Genomic DNA, 19,006 nt, shown 5'->3' on the forward strand with positions numbered 1-19,006 from the left:
CAAACACGTTCCTCGCTCTCACACGCACACAAACACGTTCCTCGCTCTCACACGCACACAAACACGTTCCTCGCTCTCACACGCACACAAACACGTTCCTCGCTCTCACACGCACACAAACACGTTCCTCGCTGTCACACGCACACAAACATGTTCCTCGCTCTCACACGCACACACACGTCCTCGCTCTCACACACACGTCCCAGCTCTCACACACACACACGTCCTCGCTCTCACTCACACACACACACGTCCTCGTTCTCACTCACACACGTCCTCGTTCTCACTCACACACGTCCTCGCTCTCACTCATGCCCTCACTCACACACGCGCACACACGCCCTCGCTCTCACTCATGCCCTTACGCCCTCGCTCTCACACGCATGCACACACACACGCGCGCCCTCGCCCTCACACACGCACGCCCTCGCCCTCACGCACGCCCTCGCCCTCACGCCCTCGCTCTTACACGCACGCCCGCCCGCCCTCGCTCTACACGCACGCCCGCCCTCGCTCTACACACACACACACGCACGCCCGCCCTCGCTCTACACACACACACACGCACGCCCGCCCTCGCTCTACACACACACACACGCACGCCCGCCCTCGCTCTACACACACACACACGCACGCACGCCCTCGCTCTACACACACACACACGCACGCCCGCCCTCGCTCTACACACACACACACGCACGCCCGCCCTCGCTCTACACACACACACACGCACGCCCGCCCTCGCTCTACACACACACACACGCACGCCCGCCCTCGCTCTACACACACACACACGCACGCCCGCCCTCGCTCTACACGCACGCACGCCCGCCCTCGCTCTACACGCACGCACGCACGCACGCCCTCGCTCTACACGCACGCACGCCCTCGCTCTACACGCACGCACGCCCTCGCTCTACACGCACGCACGCCCTCGCTCTACACGCACGCACGCCCTCGCTCTACACGCACGCACGCCCTCGCTCTACACGCACGCACGCCCTCGCTCTACACGCACGCCCTCGCTCTACACACACACACACACGCACGCACGCCCTCGCTCTACACACACACACGCACGCACGCCCTCGCTCTACACACACACACGCACGCACGCCCTCGCTCTACACACACACACACGCACGCACGCCCTCGCTCTACACACACACACACGCACGCACGCCCTCGCTCTACACACACACACACGCACGCACGCCCTCGCTCTACACACACACACACGCACGCACGCCCTCGCTCTACACACACACACACGCACGCACGCCCTCGCTCTACACACACACACACGCACGCACGCCCTCGCTCTACACACACACACACGCACGCACGCCCTCGCTCTACACACACACACACGCACGCACGCCCTCGCTCTACACACACACACACGCACGCACGCCCTCGCTCTACACACACACACACGCACGCACGCCCTCGCTCTACACACACACACACGCACGCACGCCCTCGCTCTACACACACACACACGCACGCACGCCCTCGCTCTACACACACACACACGCACGCACGCCCTCGCTCTACACACACACACACGCACGCACGCCCTCGCTCTACACACACACACACGCACGCACGCCCTCGCTCTACACACACACACACGCACGCACGCCCTCGCTCTACACACACACACACGCACGCACGCCCTCGCTCTACACACACACACACGCACGCACGCCCTCGCTCTACACACACACACACGCACGCACGCCCTCGCTCTACACACACACACACGCACGCACGCCCTCGCTCTACACACACACACACGCACGCACGCCCTCGCTCTACACACACACACACGCACGCACGCCCTCGCTCTACACACACACACACGCACGCACGCCCTCGCTCTACACACACACACACGCACGCACGCCCTCGCTCTACACACACACACACGCACGCACGCCCTCGCTCTACACACACACACACGCACGCACGCCCTCGCTCTACACACACACACACGCACGCACGCCCTCGCTCTACACACACACACACGCACGCACGCCCTCGCTCTACACACACACACACGCACGCACGCCCTCGCTCTACACACACACACACGCACGCACGCCCCTCGCTCTACACACACACACACGCACGCACGCCCTCGCTCTACACACACACACACGCACGCACGCCCTCGCTCTACACACACACACACGCACGCACGCCCTCGCTCTACACACACACACACGCACGCACGCCCTCGCTCTACACACACACACACGCACGCACGCCCTCGCTCTACACACACACACACGCACGCACGCCCTCGCTCTACACACACACACACGCACGCACGCCCTCGCTCTACACACACACACACGCACGCACGCCCTCGCTCTACACACACACACACGCACGCACGCCCTCGCTCTACACACACACACACGCACGCACGCCCTCGCTCTACACACACACACACGCACGCACGCCCTCGCTCTACACACACACACACGCACGCACGCCCTCGCTCTACACACACACACACGCACGCACGCCCTCGCTCTACACACACACACACGCACGCACGCCCTCGCTCTACACACACACACACGCACGCACGCCCTCGCTCTACACACACACACACGCACGCACGCCCTCGCTCTACACACACACACACGCACGCACGCCCTCGCTCTACACACACACACACGCACGCACGCCCTCGCTCTACACACACACACACGCACGCACGCCCTCGCTCTACACACACACACACGCACGCACGCCCTCGCTCTACACACACACACACGCACGCACGCCCTCGCTCTACACACACACACACGCACGCACGCCCTCGCTCTACACACACACACACGCACGCACGCCCTCGCTCTACACACACACACACGCACGCACGCCCTCGCTCTACACACACACACACGCACGCACGCCCTCGCTCTACACACACACACACGCACGCACGCCCTCGCTCTACACACACACACACGCACGCACGCCCTCGCTCTACACACACACACACGCACGCACGCCCTCGCTCTACACACACACACACGCACGCACGCCCTCGCTCTACACACACACACACGCACGCACGCCCTCGCTCTACACACACACACACGCACGCACGCCCTCGCTCTACACACACACACACGCACGCACGCCCTCGCTCTACACACACACACACGCACGCACGCCCTCGCTCTACACACACACACACGCACGCACGCCCTCGCTCTACACACACACACACGCACGCACGCCCTCGCTCTACACACACACACACACACGCACGCCCTCGCTCTACACACACACACACGCACGCACGCCCTCGCTCTACACACACACACACGCACGCACGCCCTCGCTCTACACACACACACACGCACGCACGCCCTCGCTCTACACACACACACACGCACGCACGCCCTCGCTCTACACACACACACACGCACGCACGCCCTCGCTCTACACACACACACACGCACGCACGCCCTCGCTCTACACACACACACACGCACGCACGCCCTCGCTCTACACACACACACACGCACGCACGCCCTCGCTCTACACACACACACACGCACGCACGCCCTCGCTCTACACACACACACACGCACGCACGCCCTCGCTCTACACACACACACGCACGCACGCCCTCGCTCTACACACACACACGCACGCACGCCCTCGCTCTACACACACACACGCACGCACGCCCTCGCTCTACACACACACACACGCACGCACGCCCTCGCTCTACACACACACACACACGCACGCCCTCGCTCTACACACACACACACACGCACGCCCTCGCTCTACACACACACACACACGCACGCCCTCGCTCTACACACACACACACACGCACGCCCTCGCTCTACACACACACACACACGCACGCCCTCGCTCTACACACACACACACACGCACGCCCTCGCTCTACACACACACACACACGCACGCCCTCGCTCTACACACACACACACACGCACGCCCTCGCTCTACACACACACACACGCACGCCCTCGCTCTACACACACACACACACACGCACGCCCTCGCTCTACACACACACACACGCACGCCCTCGCTCTACACACACACACACGCACGCCCTCGCTCTACACACACACACACGCACGCCCTCGCTCTACACACACACACACACGCACGCCCTCGCTCTACACACACACACACACGCACGCCCTCGCTCTACACACACACACACACGCCCTCGCTCTACACACACACACACACGCCCTCGCTCTACACACACACACACACGCCCTCGCTCTACACACACACACACACGCCCTCGCTCTACACACACACACACACGCCCTCGCTCTACACACACACACACGCCCTCGCTCTACACACACACACACGCCCTCGCTCTACACACACACACACGCCCTCGCTCTACACACACACACACGCCCTCGCTCTACACACACACACACGCACGCCCTCGCTCTACACACACACACACGCACGCCCTCGCTCTACACACACACACACGCACGCCCTCGCTCTACACACACACACACACGCACGCCCTCGCTCTACACACACACACACACGCACGCCCTCGCTCTACACACACACACACACGCCCTCGCTCTACACACACACACACACGCCCTCGCTCTACACACACACACACGCACGCACGCCCTCGCTCTACACACACACACACACGCACGCACGCCCTCGCTCTACACACACACACGCACGCACGCCCTCGCTCTACACACACACACGCACGCACGCCCTCGCTCTACACACACACACGCACGCACGCCCTCGCTCTACACACACACACACACGCACGCCCTCGCTCTACACACACACACACGCACGCCCTCGCTCTACACACACACACACGCACGCCCTCGCTCTACACACACACACACGCACGCCCTCGCTCTACACACACACACACACGCACGCCCTCGCTCTACACACACACACACACGCACGCCCTCGCTCTACACACACACACACACGCCCTCGCTCTACACACACACACACACGCCCTCGCTCTACACACACACACACACGCCCTCGCTCTACACACACACACACACGCCCTCGCTCTACACACACACACACACGCCCTCGCTCTACACACACACACACGCCCTCGCTCTACACACACACACACGCCCTCGCTCTACACACACACACACGCCCTCGCTCTACACACACACACACGCCCTCGCTCTACACACACACACACGCACGCCCTCGCTCTACACACACACACACGCACGCCCTCGCTCTACACACACACACACGCACGCCCTCGCTCTACACACACACACACACGCACGCCCTCGCTCTACACACACACACACACGCACGCCCTCGCTCTACACACACACACACACGCCCTCGCTCTACACACACACACACACGCCCTCGCTCTACACACACACACACGCACGCACGCCCTCGCTCTACACACACACACACACGCACGCACGCCCTCGCTCTACACACACACACACGCACGCACGCCCTCGCTCTACACACACACACGCACGCACGCCCTCGCTCTACACACACACACGCACGCACGCCCTCGCTCTACACACACACACGCACGCACGCCCTCGCTCTACACACACACACACACGCACGCCCTCGCTCTACACACACACACACACGCACGCCCTCGCTCTACACACACACACACACGCACGCCCTCGCTCTACACACACACACACACGCACGCCCTCGCTCTACACACACACACACACGCACGCCCTCGCTCTACACACACACACACACGCACGCCCTCGCTCTACACACACACACACACGCACGCCCTCGCTCTACACACACACACACACGCACGCCCTCGCTCTACACACACACACACACACGCACGCCCTCGCTCTACACACACACACACACGCACGCCCTCGCTCTACACACACACACACACGCACGCCCTCGCTCTACACACACACACACGCACGCCCTCGCTCTACACACACACACACACACGCACGCCCTCGCTCTACACACACACACACGCACGCCCTCGCTCTACACACACACACACGCACGCCCTCGCTCTACACACACACACACGCACGCCCTCGCTCTACACACACACACACACGCACGCCCTCGCTCTACACACACACACACACGCACGCCCTCGCTCTACACACACACACACACGCCCTCGCTCTACACACACACACACACACGCCCTCGCTCTACACACACACACACACGCCCTCGCTCTACACACACACACACACGCCCTCGCTCTACACACACACACACGCCCTCGCTCTACACACACACACACGCCCTCGCTCTACACACACACACACGCCCTCGCTCTACACACACACACACGCACGCCCTCGCTCTACACACACACACACACGCACGCCCTCGCTCTACACACACACACACACGCACGCCCTCGCTCTACACACACACACACACACGCACGCCCTCGCTCTACACACACACACACACACGCACGCCCTCGCTCTACACACACACACACGCACGCCCTCGCTCTACACACACACACACGCACGCCCTCGCTCTACACACACACACACGCACGCCCTCGCTCTACACACACACACACGCACGCCCTCGCTCTACACACACACACACACGCACGCCCTCGCTCTACACACACACACACGCACGCCCTCGCTCTACACACACACACACGCACGCCCTCGCTCTACACACACACACACGCCCTCGCTCTACACACACACACACGCACGCCCTCGCTCTACACACACACACACACGCACGCCCTCGCTCTACACACACACACACACGCACGCCCTCGCTCTACACACACACACACACGCACGCCCTCGCTCTACACACACACACACACGCACGCCCTCGCTCTACACACACACACACGCACGCCCTCGCTCTACACACACACACACGCACGCCCTCGCTCTACACACACACACGCACGCCCTTGCTCTACACACACACACCCTCGCTCTACACACACACACGCACGCCCTCGCTCTACACACACACACGCACGCCCTCGCTCTACACACACACACGCACGCCCTCGCTCTACACACACACACGCACGCCCTCGCTCTACACACACACACGCACGCCCTCGCTCTACACACACACACGCACGCCCTCGCTCTACACACACACACGCACGCCCTCGCTCTACACACACACACACGCACGCCCTCGCTCTACACACACACACACGCACGCCCTCGCTCTACACACACACACACGCACGCCCTCGCTCTACACACACACACACGCCCTCGCTCTACACACACACACACACACTCGCCCTCGCTCACACGCGCTCGCACGTCCTCACACGCACTCAGTCGCCCACACACGCATTCAGTCACGCACACACATACACACACACATGCACGCACGCACACCCGTACATACACACACACCCATACGTACACACACACCCATACGTACACACACACCCATACGTACACACACACTCTCACATATGTACTCGTGCGCACACACGTACTCACTCACGCGCACATGCAGGTACTCTCACACGTACTCACCCACACACATATGTACTCGCACAGGCACGTACTCATGCACGTACACACGCATGCACACACACTCGCACCTACTCTCACACCTACTCACTCACGCGCACATACGTAATGCACGCACACACGTACGTACACACACGTACTCTCACTCACGTACTCACGCGCGCACATGCACTCACATAGACATGTATGCACACACACGTACACACAAACTCTCGTGCACACACACACCTCACACACGTACACTCACGTACTCGCGCGCACTCAGGTACTCACGCACTCACACTCGCGCAAGCACTCGTGCGCGCGCTCACGCACTCGCGTACGAGCACACACGCACACACCAAAACTACACTGAAATATCAGCAACCACCATTTATCAGGGTTACTATCCTGAAAAATAAACTAGCAGGCCTTGTTAAAGTACCAATATATACAATATTGACAACAGTCCAAATTCTAAATATTGCAGAGAGTATATATTGGCGTGCCTACACGTCCTCATCCCCCCCCCCTCACTCGAAGCTGACATGGTTGAGGACAATGAACTGAGGCAAATGAGCGCAAAATAAGCAAAACCTTAAATTTTGGGAATGGCAAGCCACGACAAGTCGAACACTGCAAGTTGATCAGTTAATGTACATGTTTGCAATGATTTTGTTTGCACATTATAAACTAGCCCATGTGGCTTTTTATAACACTCTTAGCGTTAGCTATCGGACGAAAATGCTAACCCTGCTCCGAAAATTCACTCTGGAGTTTTTTCCAGACCCTGATAACATGCTGCTCAATTTAACAGATAATGTATAAATAACTTCATAGTTGTTTTGAAGCAACATAACTAGCCAGCATAGTAGCTTACTGCTCTTTCTTGTTGCAGCTCGATCACAGTCATGGAGCCTTTACAAGGAGTGGCAGTGCTTGAGGATTCACAGGTAAAAATATGCCAAAATAAAATTGTGCATTGTTTCACTAAAATATCTGTCTACCTAGTAATCTAACGCTACCGAAATGTGACCATCCAGGGATGGGTATGTGTAACGCTTTCAGCAAGGCTTCGGTCACCATTTGGCACATGGCAGCAGGAAGTGGCCGCTATGCCATCTGGAATTGGCATGTATTGGCAGGTGCCACTTGAATGTAGTACTTACCTTTCAGAAACGGTGACTGCCCCTGCATTAAACGAACTGCTTTGATTAACACACATCGTCCACTCAGCTATGCCAGCCAGAAGTGTAAATGTAGATTTGTGTAAATGTAGATCATTTATAGGCTAATTTTTGTAGATGTGTGGAAATGTAGCCTAGACAGTTTTTAGGCTATTAACTAGGCCACACATTTTTGTTTCTTAACCTGTAACCCAACCAATAGTTATTAGTTAAAAAACATTAGAACTTGGATGAAGAGCTGGTGACCATCAGCATCCCTATTAAAAACTGAAAGCATAGCATCAGCCGCCAACCACCGTGAGTGGCACCAGTTATTGACATCTGTCTCTCATGAGTGGCACTGGCCGTAAACATCTGCCTTGCAGTTGTTGCAGCAGCCAACGAAAGTCATCAGCTTTGTGGTAGATTTAATTTTGCTAATGGTGTCAATAAAATGAACACACCGATAATATAGCCTCTTTAATAATTAATTTTTAAACTTACTGTGCTCTCGTCAACTGTCTGCCACTGTAGCGTAGCCTGCTATATTGTAAACCCAAACTATTACTGTTACATCACATAGCATTCTGCTTGTGAGAGCTAGATAAAGTTTTAAAGCTAGCTAGCTAATTGTTGGCTAAAATCATCCACCCAGCAACACAATTAAAAACAAACCCTATAAACTATTTACATTTTCACACATTCCACATTTCGCAATGGCCGAAAGTACAGTCTTTTAGATACCTGTCAACAGAGGCAGGCACAGTTTCTAAAAGGCAGGTGCCACTTGATTGTGACATGCATGCCATTTCTGGATGGCATTGCAGCCACTTCCTGCAGTCATATGTCAAAACAAGGACTGAATCCCCTCTCCTCACCCTTGACCTCCTTTGGACATCAAAGTCAAATCTATTTATACAACACTTTTTATAACACATTCTCACACAGCAGCTTTACAAATGTCTGGGTCCAGATCCCTAATGAGCAAGCCAGTGGAAACAGTAGCAAGGAAAAACACCCTAGGTAGGATTTAGAAAGAGACCTTGACAGAACCAAGACTCAAAAAGGAACCCATCCTCCATTGGCAGCCCAGATAGTACTAGTCCATAATTTATTATAAGATCAGATCAGAGCACTTGACTGTAGATTTAGATCCACAGTTACTCCAGTGGTTCTAGGGTGGAGCCTAGGTTATTCCAGTGGTTCTATGGTGGGTGAATTGTTTACTCCAGTGGGTCTACAGTGGAACCTCAGTCATGCTGGTTGTTGCCAAGGTAGTAAACATCCATGGCCTTTCTGCTCCTCGGGTGTGACCAACAGCCATTAATATTAGCATGTGTTAGCATGGCGGTGTTAGCAGCACTACTCCCTTCACTGGCTATGTCTCAAATATTCGCCTTAATAATCCAGCTGAACATGGATCAAAGAGTATGTATGCAAGTACTTGAATGCTGAAATTACTTAAAATACCCATCACTGCTAGTACCTGTGATAAATTAGTGAAGGTTTGTGTTGCCTAACGCTTACCTGTTAGGAGAAAATTAGCTCAGCATCTGTCAAAATCTTTCTTGGCTCTAAGCTGTCTCCGTCTTCAGATGCATCGCCAGCGTTTTACTAGCGTTTACTAGGTAACTCTTTGGTCATGGAACTTTTTAGGTCATGCAGAATCTAACATCAACTCTGTTGATTCAGCTTGTTTGCTTGCTTCCATGGCTGCAGCACGCTGCATTTGCTGGCCAATTTGTTTCACATGTGGCCAACCGGGCTGTCAAAATGGTATTGGGAATTGGGCAGCAGACAGGATCACAGGTCAAAACACAAACAGACTTTCCACTCCAGAATGGAAATTACAAAGGAGAACATACTGGCTATAGCACTCTTTTCGCAGAAGCCTGTATTTCAACTTAACATGATTTCTTAATCTCTGATGACACATCATGGTCATTTTATAATTTACTACAGTAAATATATTATACATTGTTCCTTTAAGTACTTAGGGATGTGAAGTGCAACCTGAAAACACTCCTACTCAGAAGGGGCAGCCAAAAGCTGACGAATCCAAATAAACACATAAAAATACATTGCTTCCAAAGCCAAAAAAATAATAAAAATCTGACCATGAGTCTTTAGCAGAGGATTTGATCATTAAGCCTTCCGTAATCAATACATGTTTTTGAGCAGAACTTTTGGTTTGGGGGGAAAAGCAGCTGAGGTATAAAGTAAAGGGTTGCTTACTTTCCAATGTTGTCAGGAAGTGCTTGTAATGAAATGTCATTGATGGAAAGGCACGTCAGATTCCGTAACTCAGGGAAGGTCTGCGGCAATCTGAAACAAAGAGGGGTTTGACATTAAGCAATGCTGATGCAGCCCAAACACTGGTAGATAACAGACAAAAACAAAAGCCATTAAAATCCAAACTTCCTGCTGCTCTTCACATACTTGTAATATAAACTAAAAGTAAACATACTTTAAACCAATAACAAGGGCTATGAAATGACAAGTCTCAAAATGGATCCAAGTGACTGTGTAAACAGAAACCAAAACAGCATATGGCTAGAGGAGATCACAGTAAGCTTTTTAAATTGACATTTTTGGTATTCAGCAGATCCTCTTATCCAGAGCAATTTAAAAAGTGCTGTCACCTAGTCATAGAATGTATCCAATACAGTAGGCTAGAGTAGAGTAAAGGATACTGTTGAACCAGAATACTACTAAGCTCTAACACTATGCTGATAACAGAGCTGACAACCCATGTGAACCCACTACAAATGTCTAGTTATTCCATCATTCCTAAGTCAAATTAGGACATCAATAAATAACTATATAGGCGTTGCAGGCATATTAAGATTCTCTTAAGACCAAAGGCAGTGTACAAGCCTGACGTAATCAGCTCAGTGGGAAGGCACTGTTGCTAATTAAAGAAAATATACAAGCAATCAAAAAAAAAAAAAATACATGTGGTTACCAAAAAATCAAAATCCATTGTATTTGTGAGGTAGAATAGATGAGAACCCACCAACCAAAGAGAATAAATTAATGTGCAGACGTATTGAAACAGAAAAATGAACACGATTAAAAAAGATTAAATGTTGATTAGGCCCCAAAGGATAGAGACAATAATAAACAATGAGTGTAATGTTGTTGGTTAGTCAGCTCAACACCCAATAAAATACAAACCAATTATTTTCTATACAGGAAGAGACAATAGCAGAATAAAAAACTGCATCATAAAGTCAAAAGTTAAGGCCAAACACTCCTCAATTACCTTGTCAAAGGGTTTCCACTAAAGTCTGCTACTTGAAGAGCTTTACAATAGGAAATGGTCTCTGGAATCTCTATAATGTCTGTGTAAAATAAAAAAAAAATTAAAAAGTGGTTATAGTCACTTCCATAAAATATTATACATTCATATCAGTAACTTCAAACACTTTAACTGTATCACTTTACTAATCCAATAAGCAGCAGCCAAACGATTCAGAAGGAGGTCAAAGATCAATTTCAATTTACTGTCAATGTTTACCCAAAGGACTGCGTTAGTCAATGTTAGTGTAAACAGAGAAAAGGCATAAACCATCTTCAAGAGGGAAACTACCATTTTAGACCACAGAAGTCTCCTTCACAAATTATTAAGGGTTGTGCCAAATATAGACACCTGGCTGCAAAATCGCCATTTGAACTTTGAAAATAGTAAGCAGAAAGAATTATCATTATAATTATCATTCCACCCGTGTTCACATGGGAGATTTTCTGTGAACTGAGAAATCACCAGACTGATGTCACTTCCATAGCTAAAGTAGGGAAAGATGCAAAAATAGGTTGGGCGTCTGAATCCAAGTAGATGGGAGAGGCCAGAAATTTCAAACCAAACCCGTTTCCCACTTTACTGAAATACATATATAGGTCACCATTTGAGTACCCATGCATAGTGTGTAACAAACCATGCAGAACCTTAAGCTCTGTCAGGACTTGGAATGAAAGTTCTACCTAGTGATGCAATAGACGTATACATGATTGGCCTGTGACTGTAGTGTTATAATGGTGGGATATACACAGCACCACCTGTGCCACACTAAAACTGACATTATAGACAGCCTAAAGATAAGGGACAGAGAAAAGCCATTTTGCTTACCATTGCGTGAGACGTCAAGTTCTACAAGCTGCATAAAGTTGGCTATCTCTGGAGGAAGTCTCTGGATCTCATTGTCACTCAGTCCGAGCTTTCTTAACTTCACCAGTTGGAAAAATTGCTGAAAAAGATAAACAAGTTGTAAGCAAGTTGCAGAGAATTCTGCTTCTGGCAGAGCAATATTTCATTTGTTTGTTTGTCCACTGCCTTCCATTTAGCTAAAAGCTACGTCCAAGACAGAAAAACCTTCCTTATCATAATCAACATGACTAAATACAAGAGTTCCAAAGCTAATACCTCCTAGCTGGACCTTAACATAATCCAGGCGCCCATGTAGACACCAGATTGGCTGTTATGTATAAATGGAAGCGGGGGAAACCATGCAGTTCTTCCCTCCACTCTCAGCAAGCAACACGTTACAACTACCGTTCAGATGTGAACTCCAGCAGAAAGGTTCTACTCCGCACTGCTGTCTGTACTGGTGAGAGACATTTACATTCATTAAATGTATTACTGTCTATTTATTTATTCATTCATTCATTCATTCATTCAAGCTATAGAGTGGAAAAAGAAAGGTCATTGAGGACTAGAGGAGATACCAGTTCAGCATACCAGTGCAGGCAATGTTCAGTGCATTTCCTAATAGCACTGGAATAAAGTGTCAAAATGCTTTGATGGTCTGGGAAATACATTTCAAAATGACTATAGGCAGACCATTTCACAATCAGTTAATGATTCAGTTTCAAAAAAAACAAAAAACAAAAAAACAACTTGTGTCTGGGAATAACCACATAGTCAATCCCCCACCTCTGAAGTGATCAACCATTCAACCGTCACTCCCTGCCTGTCACTTCTGTGGTTCCTCCCAACACCAGATAGTACCATGACCTGACCTGCTGCATTTTAACCAGTTTAAAAAAAAAAAAAAAAAAAAATCACCAGAAGGATACAAATTGCCCTTCCTTCAAATATACATATGTACTTAATCATCAACAAGTTTTTCAGGTGCTGACTTCAATTACCTGACTAGCAAGCCTAGGAAAGTGCATCATTCACCCAATTAAAACCAAAAGTATAATATTTTGGTGCGATTACATTCAAAATAGATAAATGCTTGTGATCCAAGTACAGTTATATGACTGGAAACCAATAACCAATTCAGTGTGGTCTTATGATGTCTTATCCTTGATTAACTAGCTGAAATAAAAATGGCGATGACCATTTAAGTGAATCATTCATTCTGCCTTGGCTTCAGGTTACCTGGCTACTTTCACATGCCTTTTGGGAGAACTACTACAAAGGGCTGCTTGAGGCAACATGCATAACCCACACTTTCAACAAAGCTAATCCTGTCAAACATGAAATCCTATATAACACAGAACATTTTCATATCCACTGACTGACTCTGCAGTGTCAGCATACAACAGAAAGAGCTCCATGGCTAGGTAGATGATGGAACGAGCTTCATGTTTCTGAGCCGTGTTAAAAAATAAATTAATTAAATTTTTAAAAAATAAAAATAAAAAAAATCCACTGACTCCTTAACGCATTTTATCAGTCTCATCCAGCACTGCCGGCACCACTGGCATTCGGTATTTGCCAGGGTAGCCGGGGCACGCTATCTAAAATAGGTGTTCCTTATAGCAAGTGTCAGAAAAGTCAAATATACACATCACTTTTGTAGGTGCAGAGAAATGGGTTAAATCCACCCCAAATATAGTCTTTAGGATAAATATGCAAAACAGACTTTTGTCTATTAAACTTGCAAAAAGCTACTTCACTGGCATAAAAACTCAACCACAATGACCAAAGGTGATAAAGACAGCCAAAACTGAACAAGTAAAGCTGAATTCAAAACAGCAATGAATGCCAATTTGACTAGGCACAGGTTTCACATTTCTTATCAGCAATACTGGTTACAAGGCTCAAAGGCTATTCTGTCCTCCAACACATAATCCCTTTTCAGGTGAGTGGCTAGCTGACAGCATTTTGAGTTATGTTTTTTGTAAAACCTGCCAGTGTAAGAAAACTGAAATGGCAAGCATCTTGTACAGACAAAAAACTGACATTTCAGCCTGCTTTCAAATATCAACAAGGCCTATATATAGGCCTAACAATCTCACACAGCACTGCATACACCCTGTAAAATGTTACTCTTCCTGTTCTCTGTCTTGCTGATAAATTGGTGGTCTCTCCAGACAGCAGAAGAGAGACAAACTGCCCAAACAACAACAGCAGCAGCACCATGTGGGCTACCTTAGACATCCTGGAGCAATATTAACATTTTTGACCAAAACTTTGGCATTTGTTCTGTAGTCAAAATGGGTTATAAAATATTCCGACAAAGAAGCAGTCACCATAAATGAAACATGACATGACATGCTATGCAGAGTCAGTGATGACAACAGATAGGATTCAGTGAACCTGTTCACCATCTAACTTCCTGTCACTTTGTGCTCGGCCTCACTGACCCCTCGTCCACTCTACCACCTGCAATGTGACAAACAGTCCTTAAACTTTTAACCCCCTCTGTCAATATTTGGAACTTGATTAGGACTTGTTCAGCCTGAAACAGGCCACTAGTTCAGCAAACAATGCTGTTTGTTACCTGCTAATCATTTATGGATTCTACAAGCTGAATAAATAGCTATACCTGGAATGCATTAGTTAAATGCTGAATTTATGAGTTAAAAACATCTGATGTTACAACCTAGAGCAACATGAACCCCCATACCCTACCCCAACCCAAATGATGCATCACATACCACATTGTATGCTATTTGACATTGACAGAAGTCTACTCAGGAGTTCACCACAGATTTGAATAGTAACCGCGAGGGAACAGAACACTAGCTCAAGGATCTGGGTGGCATTTTTGATTAAAATAGTCTGTGAGAAAAAATTTTTAAAGCAATCCTGAAATTTCCTTCCTTCGTCAGCTGCAGCTCGTCAACTTTTGCAGTGGTACTCTTGCTTTCTCTGTGACCAGCTGAACAACATCATTAACTTATCTCAACAAAGTATAGTGCCCAGGCTAGGCCCAGAGGGGGAAGCGAGTGAGAGGGCAGACACAAACACAAGAATAACAGCAATTCCATAAAGGAATGGCAAATATTCCACCACATGTAAAGGTGCCACATAAAAGTGCCATTCTGTACAATGTGCTGTATGACTCAACATCAGCTTTCCACCAGCATAAAAAAAACAATCCCATATTCTATTAAGTTTCTATTAAAAGGTAAAGATAAAACCATCATGTTTTAACCATCATGTTATCACCATGTTTTCAGACTACAAGTAGCGGGAACATGACCAAAGATAAGTAGATATTAAGGAGAAACCAAACAATTGTCTTTTAATAATTTTAAAGCAAGACTAATTCATTAAATGTTTAAAAGCAGGGATTCTTTGGGCACAACCACAGTGCCCTTAAAGGGAAATCATGAAACACTGCTGGTTGATTTTTGTTTTCATGTTTCTTGTAGATAACAAAATGCATTGTTACTTTTTATACATTTACTGACCTTTTTTAAGTTGTTAGAAATAAGCAACTTTGTGTTTTGCTTGGACTCCTATGTTGCTGCTCTGCTTTAAAAGGCAACAGCATTAAACTACCAGACTACTCAGTTCAATTGACTATTTGCTTTCTTTTGTTAAGGAGTGTGATGAGTTCCCCAATTTGGTGTCAGTTCTAAGGGCTAACGTGCAAAAATTCTTGTTACTAGTTCAGACATCACCACAAGTTTCTATTACACTGACCTGTTATATAATTGTATCTCAGAAATATTTCAAACAAAAATTCTCTCTTTACAATGTGCCACATGCATTTGCAAAGTAAAAATTGTGAGCCAACATTTCAACATGTTCCACGCAAATTCCAGTGCTGACATGCTGGTTATAAACATCTAGAAAGAAATATAACTTGAAAAAAATTGTTTAAACATAACAGTGAAGAATTTGCTGCTGAAACATTTACATAGTCACTGTTGATAACATTCTAACGATGTTACAGACTCCTGAAGATCTCTGAAGTCACTGATTATTCCTATATTCACTGTTATCTTTAAATGAGGTTAATGAGTCCTGAAGATCACTAAAGTTATTCTCTACAGGTGATTAGCTGGAGAGGTAAAATGCATTTCTTCTTATCAAATGCAAGCGTGAAAAAATTGTTTGACCAATCTGGAATAAGGATTCAGATGACATGGAAGACTCGCCCTATTTAATATCAGTTTAGCAACATTGCATGCATGAGCACTCATGTACTACGTATACATGTCCCATGTTTTTTCCACAGACCAATTTTTAGTGGTGTATCAAACTTTTGATTTTTCTTCAGTACATTGCAAATATCCTGAAAGAAAAATCGTTATTAAGAAAACTAGCCAATATCATACATTTTAAGCCATATTTAGGACAGCCTTTTCCAAGGTGAATCAGACTGAGGAATTAATTTAACTCTGACAAACACTTAGTGCTATCCTTAAACATTTCATCTGAGAACACCTAGACAATTCCCTTTCTATGGCTTGTTCCTATGAAAACGATTTTCCTTGAGCACGTCTGGACAGTGTTGGAAACTTTATACTGGACTTTAACGTTTAGTCTACAGAAGAAAATGCTGATTTAAGGAATATTTAAAACTGCTGGGCCTTCACTTTTAATAATGACTGAAGAATAACCAGAAGGCGGCTATAACCTTTGTCGAGGATAAACGTAAAAATATGCGTGAGCCTCTCGGTCTAGTATTGCATAAATTCCGGAAGAATCGCAGACCGTACCTGCCACCATCAATGTTAGGTCAGCTAAACTATTGCAGGTAAGTCGTGGCATTTTCTAGTGAGACACAGATGGTCAACATGGGCGCACCAGATACTGGATATGCTCTATTCATCCGTAACAGAATAGTTGTTTCCAACAAGCAGTGGTCCCCATTACAAGCTGAATCATTCGGCATCTTCACGGCTTTAAATTACCATGGCTGTGATCTTACCTTGGGCAAGTCACGAAGTTGGTTTGCGTCCAATAAAAGCTCCTCCAAACTCCGACTGTAGCGAAAAATCTCATCTGGGACGTATAACAGAGAGCAGTGGCGCTTGTCGATCAGCTCAACGTGACGGTTACACCGCCACAGGGGTATACACTGAAACATCACGGGGGGATAATCCTACCCCCGGAAAAATCCGTACTGGAAAGTAAGTACACACACCAAAAAAAACCAAAAAAAAAAACCACAACACACAACCAACCAACCGGACACAAGAAGTTTCAACTACGAAATGCAAAGCGTCCACTCCTGGTTTAGTTTGCCCTACCATGAAAAGCAATTTCAAACGCAGCCAAACAACCTCCTCCCAGCCCGGACTTAAACAGTGTAGAGTAACGTGGGTTAAAACGTTGTCCAAAAGTCCACTTCTCTAGACGTTATCATTCGAAAAAAAGTTGTTTTTTTCTCCCGTCTTTAGTGGAAATGATCATTTCACATTTCCTCTTCTCTAAAGCGATTACATGTTTGTTTGGTTAGATCTGAGTCGTGTTTCTTGTGTTGAGGAGTTTATTTCCTCGTAGTCCCGTTTGTGACCCGGAACACTGACTCCCTCATTGCGAACTGACGTCGCAATTTGGTCTGATTTGGTCCCTCCCTTCCCTGGAAAAGATTTAATCTCCCTCTGTCCCCTTTAGAGTGCGTTTACAAATACGTTTTTACTTGCTTGAAGTATATTTAAAATCGGTGTTTTAAGAGACGATATATTTAACACGCTGGTTAGAGGTCAGTCCATGGCGGATACATGAACATTGCAATACATTCCTGAAAGAAAATTGGTTAATATTCTAGTCTAAATTACTTGAATAAACTCCTCTAGGATATCACGATTTAAGTATCCGAGAGTTAAAGGCGGTCTCGTCAAAAACGGGTTGAGTATCAATGAAAACTGATATATAAACTGATTTATGTTCTTTTGCTAAGAGAATAGCAATAGATTGCAGAAAAACAAATACACAATGCATCAATACATGATATTTGGGTTTTTTTTTTCGTTTACTTGAGCTAAATTAAAAAGAAAAAATTAGTAATGTATCGGTGCAGGAATAAAGCACCAGGAAGCACATAATAGAACCTACATTAAACGTGTATGCTGATTATAATGATTAAC

At 48.5% G+C, this 19,006-nt stretch overlaps 1 protein-coding gene across 3 annotated transcripts in view; it reads right to left on the minus strand.

Annotated features, from left to right (window-relative positions):
• Nucleotides 1-18,437, minus strand: part of lrrc1 (leucine rich repeat containing 1) — a 34,029-nt gene extending 15,592 nt beyond the window's left edge. For all 3 annotated transcript variants that reach the window (XR_004776699.1, XR_004776698.1, XM_035531864.1), the window contains exons 1-4: nucleotides 17,845-18,437; nucleotides 12,855-12,972; nucleotides 11,991-12,069; nucleotides 10,961-11,050 (exon numbers count right to left, since the gene is read on the minus strand). Coding sequence is in view for 1 of the 3 variants with exons in the window: in XM_035531864.1 (XP_035387757.1) it covers nucleotides 10,961-11,050; nucleotides 11,991-12,069; nucleotides 12,855-12,972; nucleotides 17,845-18,003 (446 nt within the window). In the remaining 2 variants the exon portion in view is untranslated. The remainder of the gene's footprint in view (nucleotides 1-10,960; nucleotides 11,051-11,990; nucleotides 12,070-12,854; nucleotides 12,973-17,844) is intronic.
• Between the last annotated feature and the right edge of the window lie 569 nt (nucleotides 18,438-19,006).

The sequence above is a fragment of the Electrophorus electricus genome, chromosome 11 (genome assembly GCF_013358815.1).
Source record: "Electrophorus electricus isolate fEleEle1 chromosome 11, fEleEle1.pri, whole genome shotgun sequence".
In the NCBI taxonomy this organism is placed as follows: domain Eukaryota; kingdom Metazoa; phylum Chordata; class Actinopteri; order Gymnotiformes; family Gymnotidae; genus Electrophorus; species Electrophorus electricus.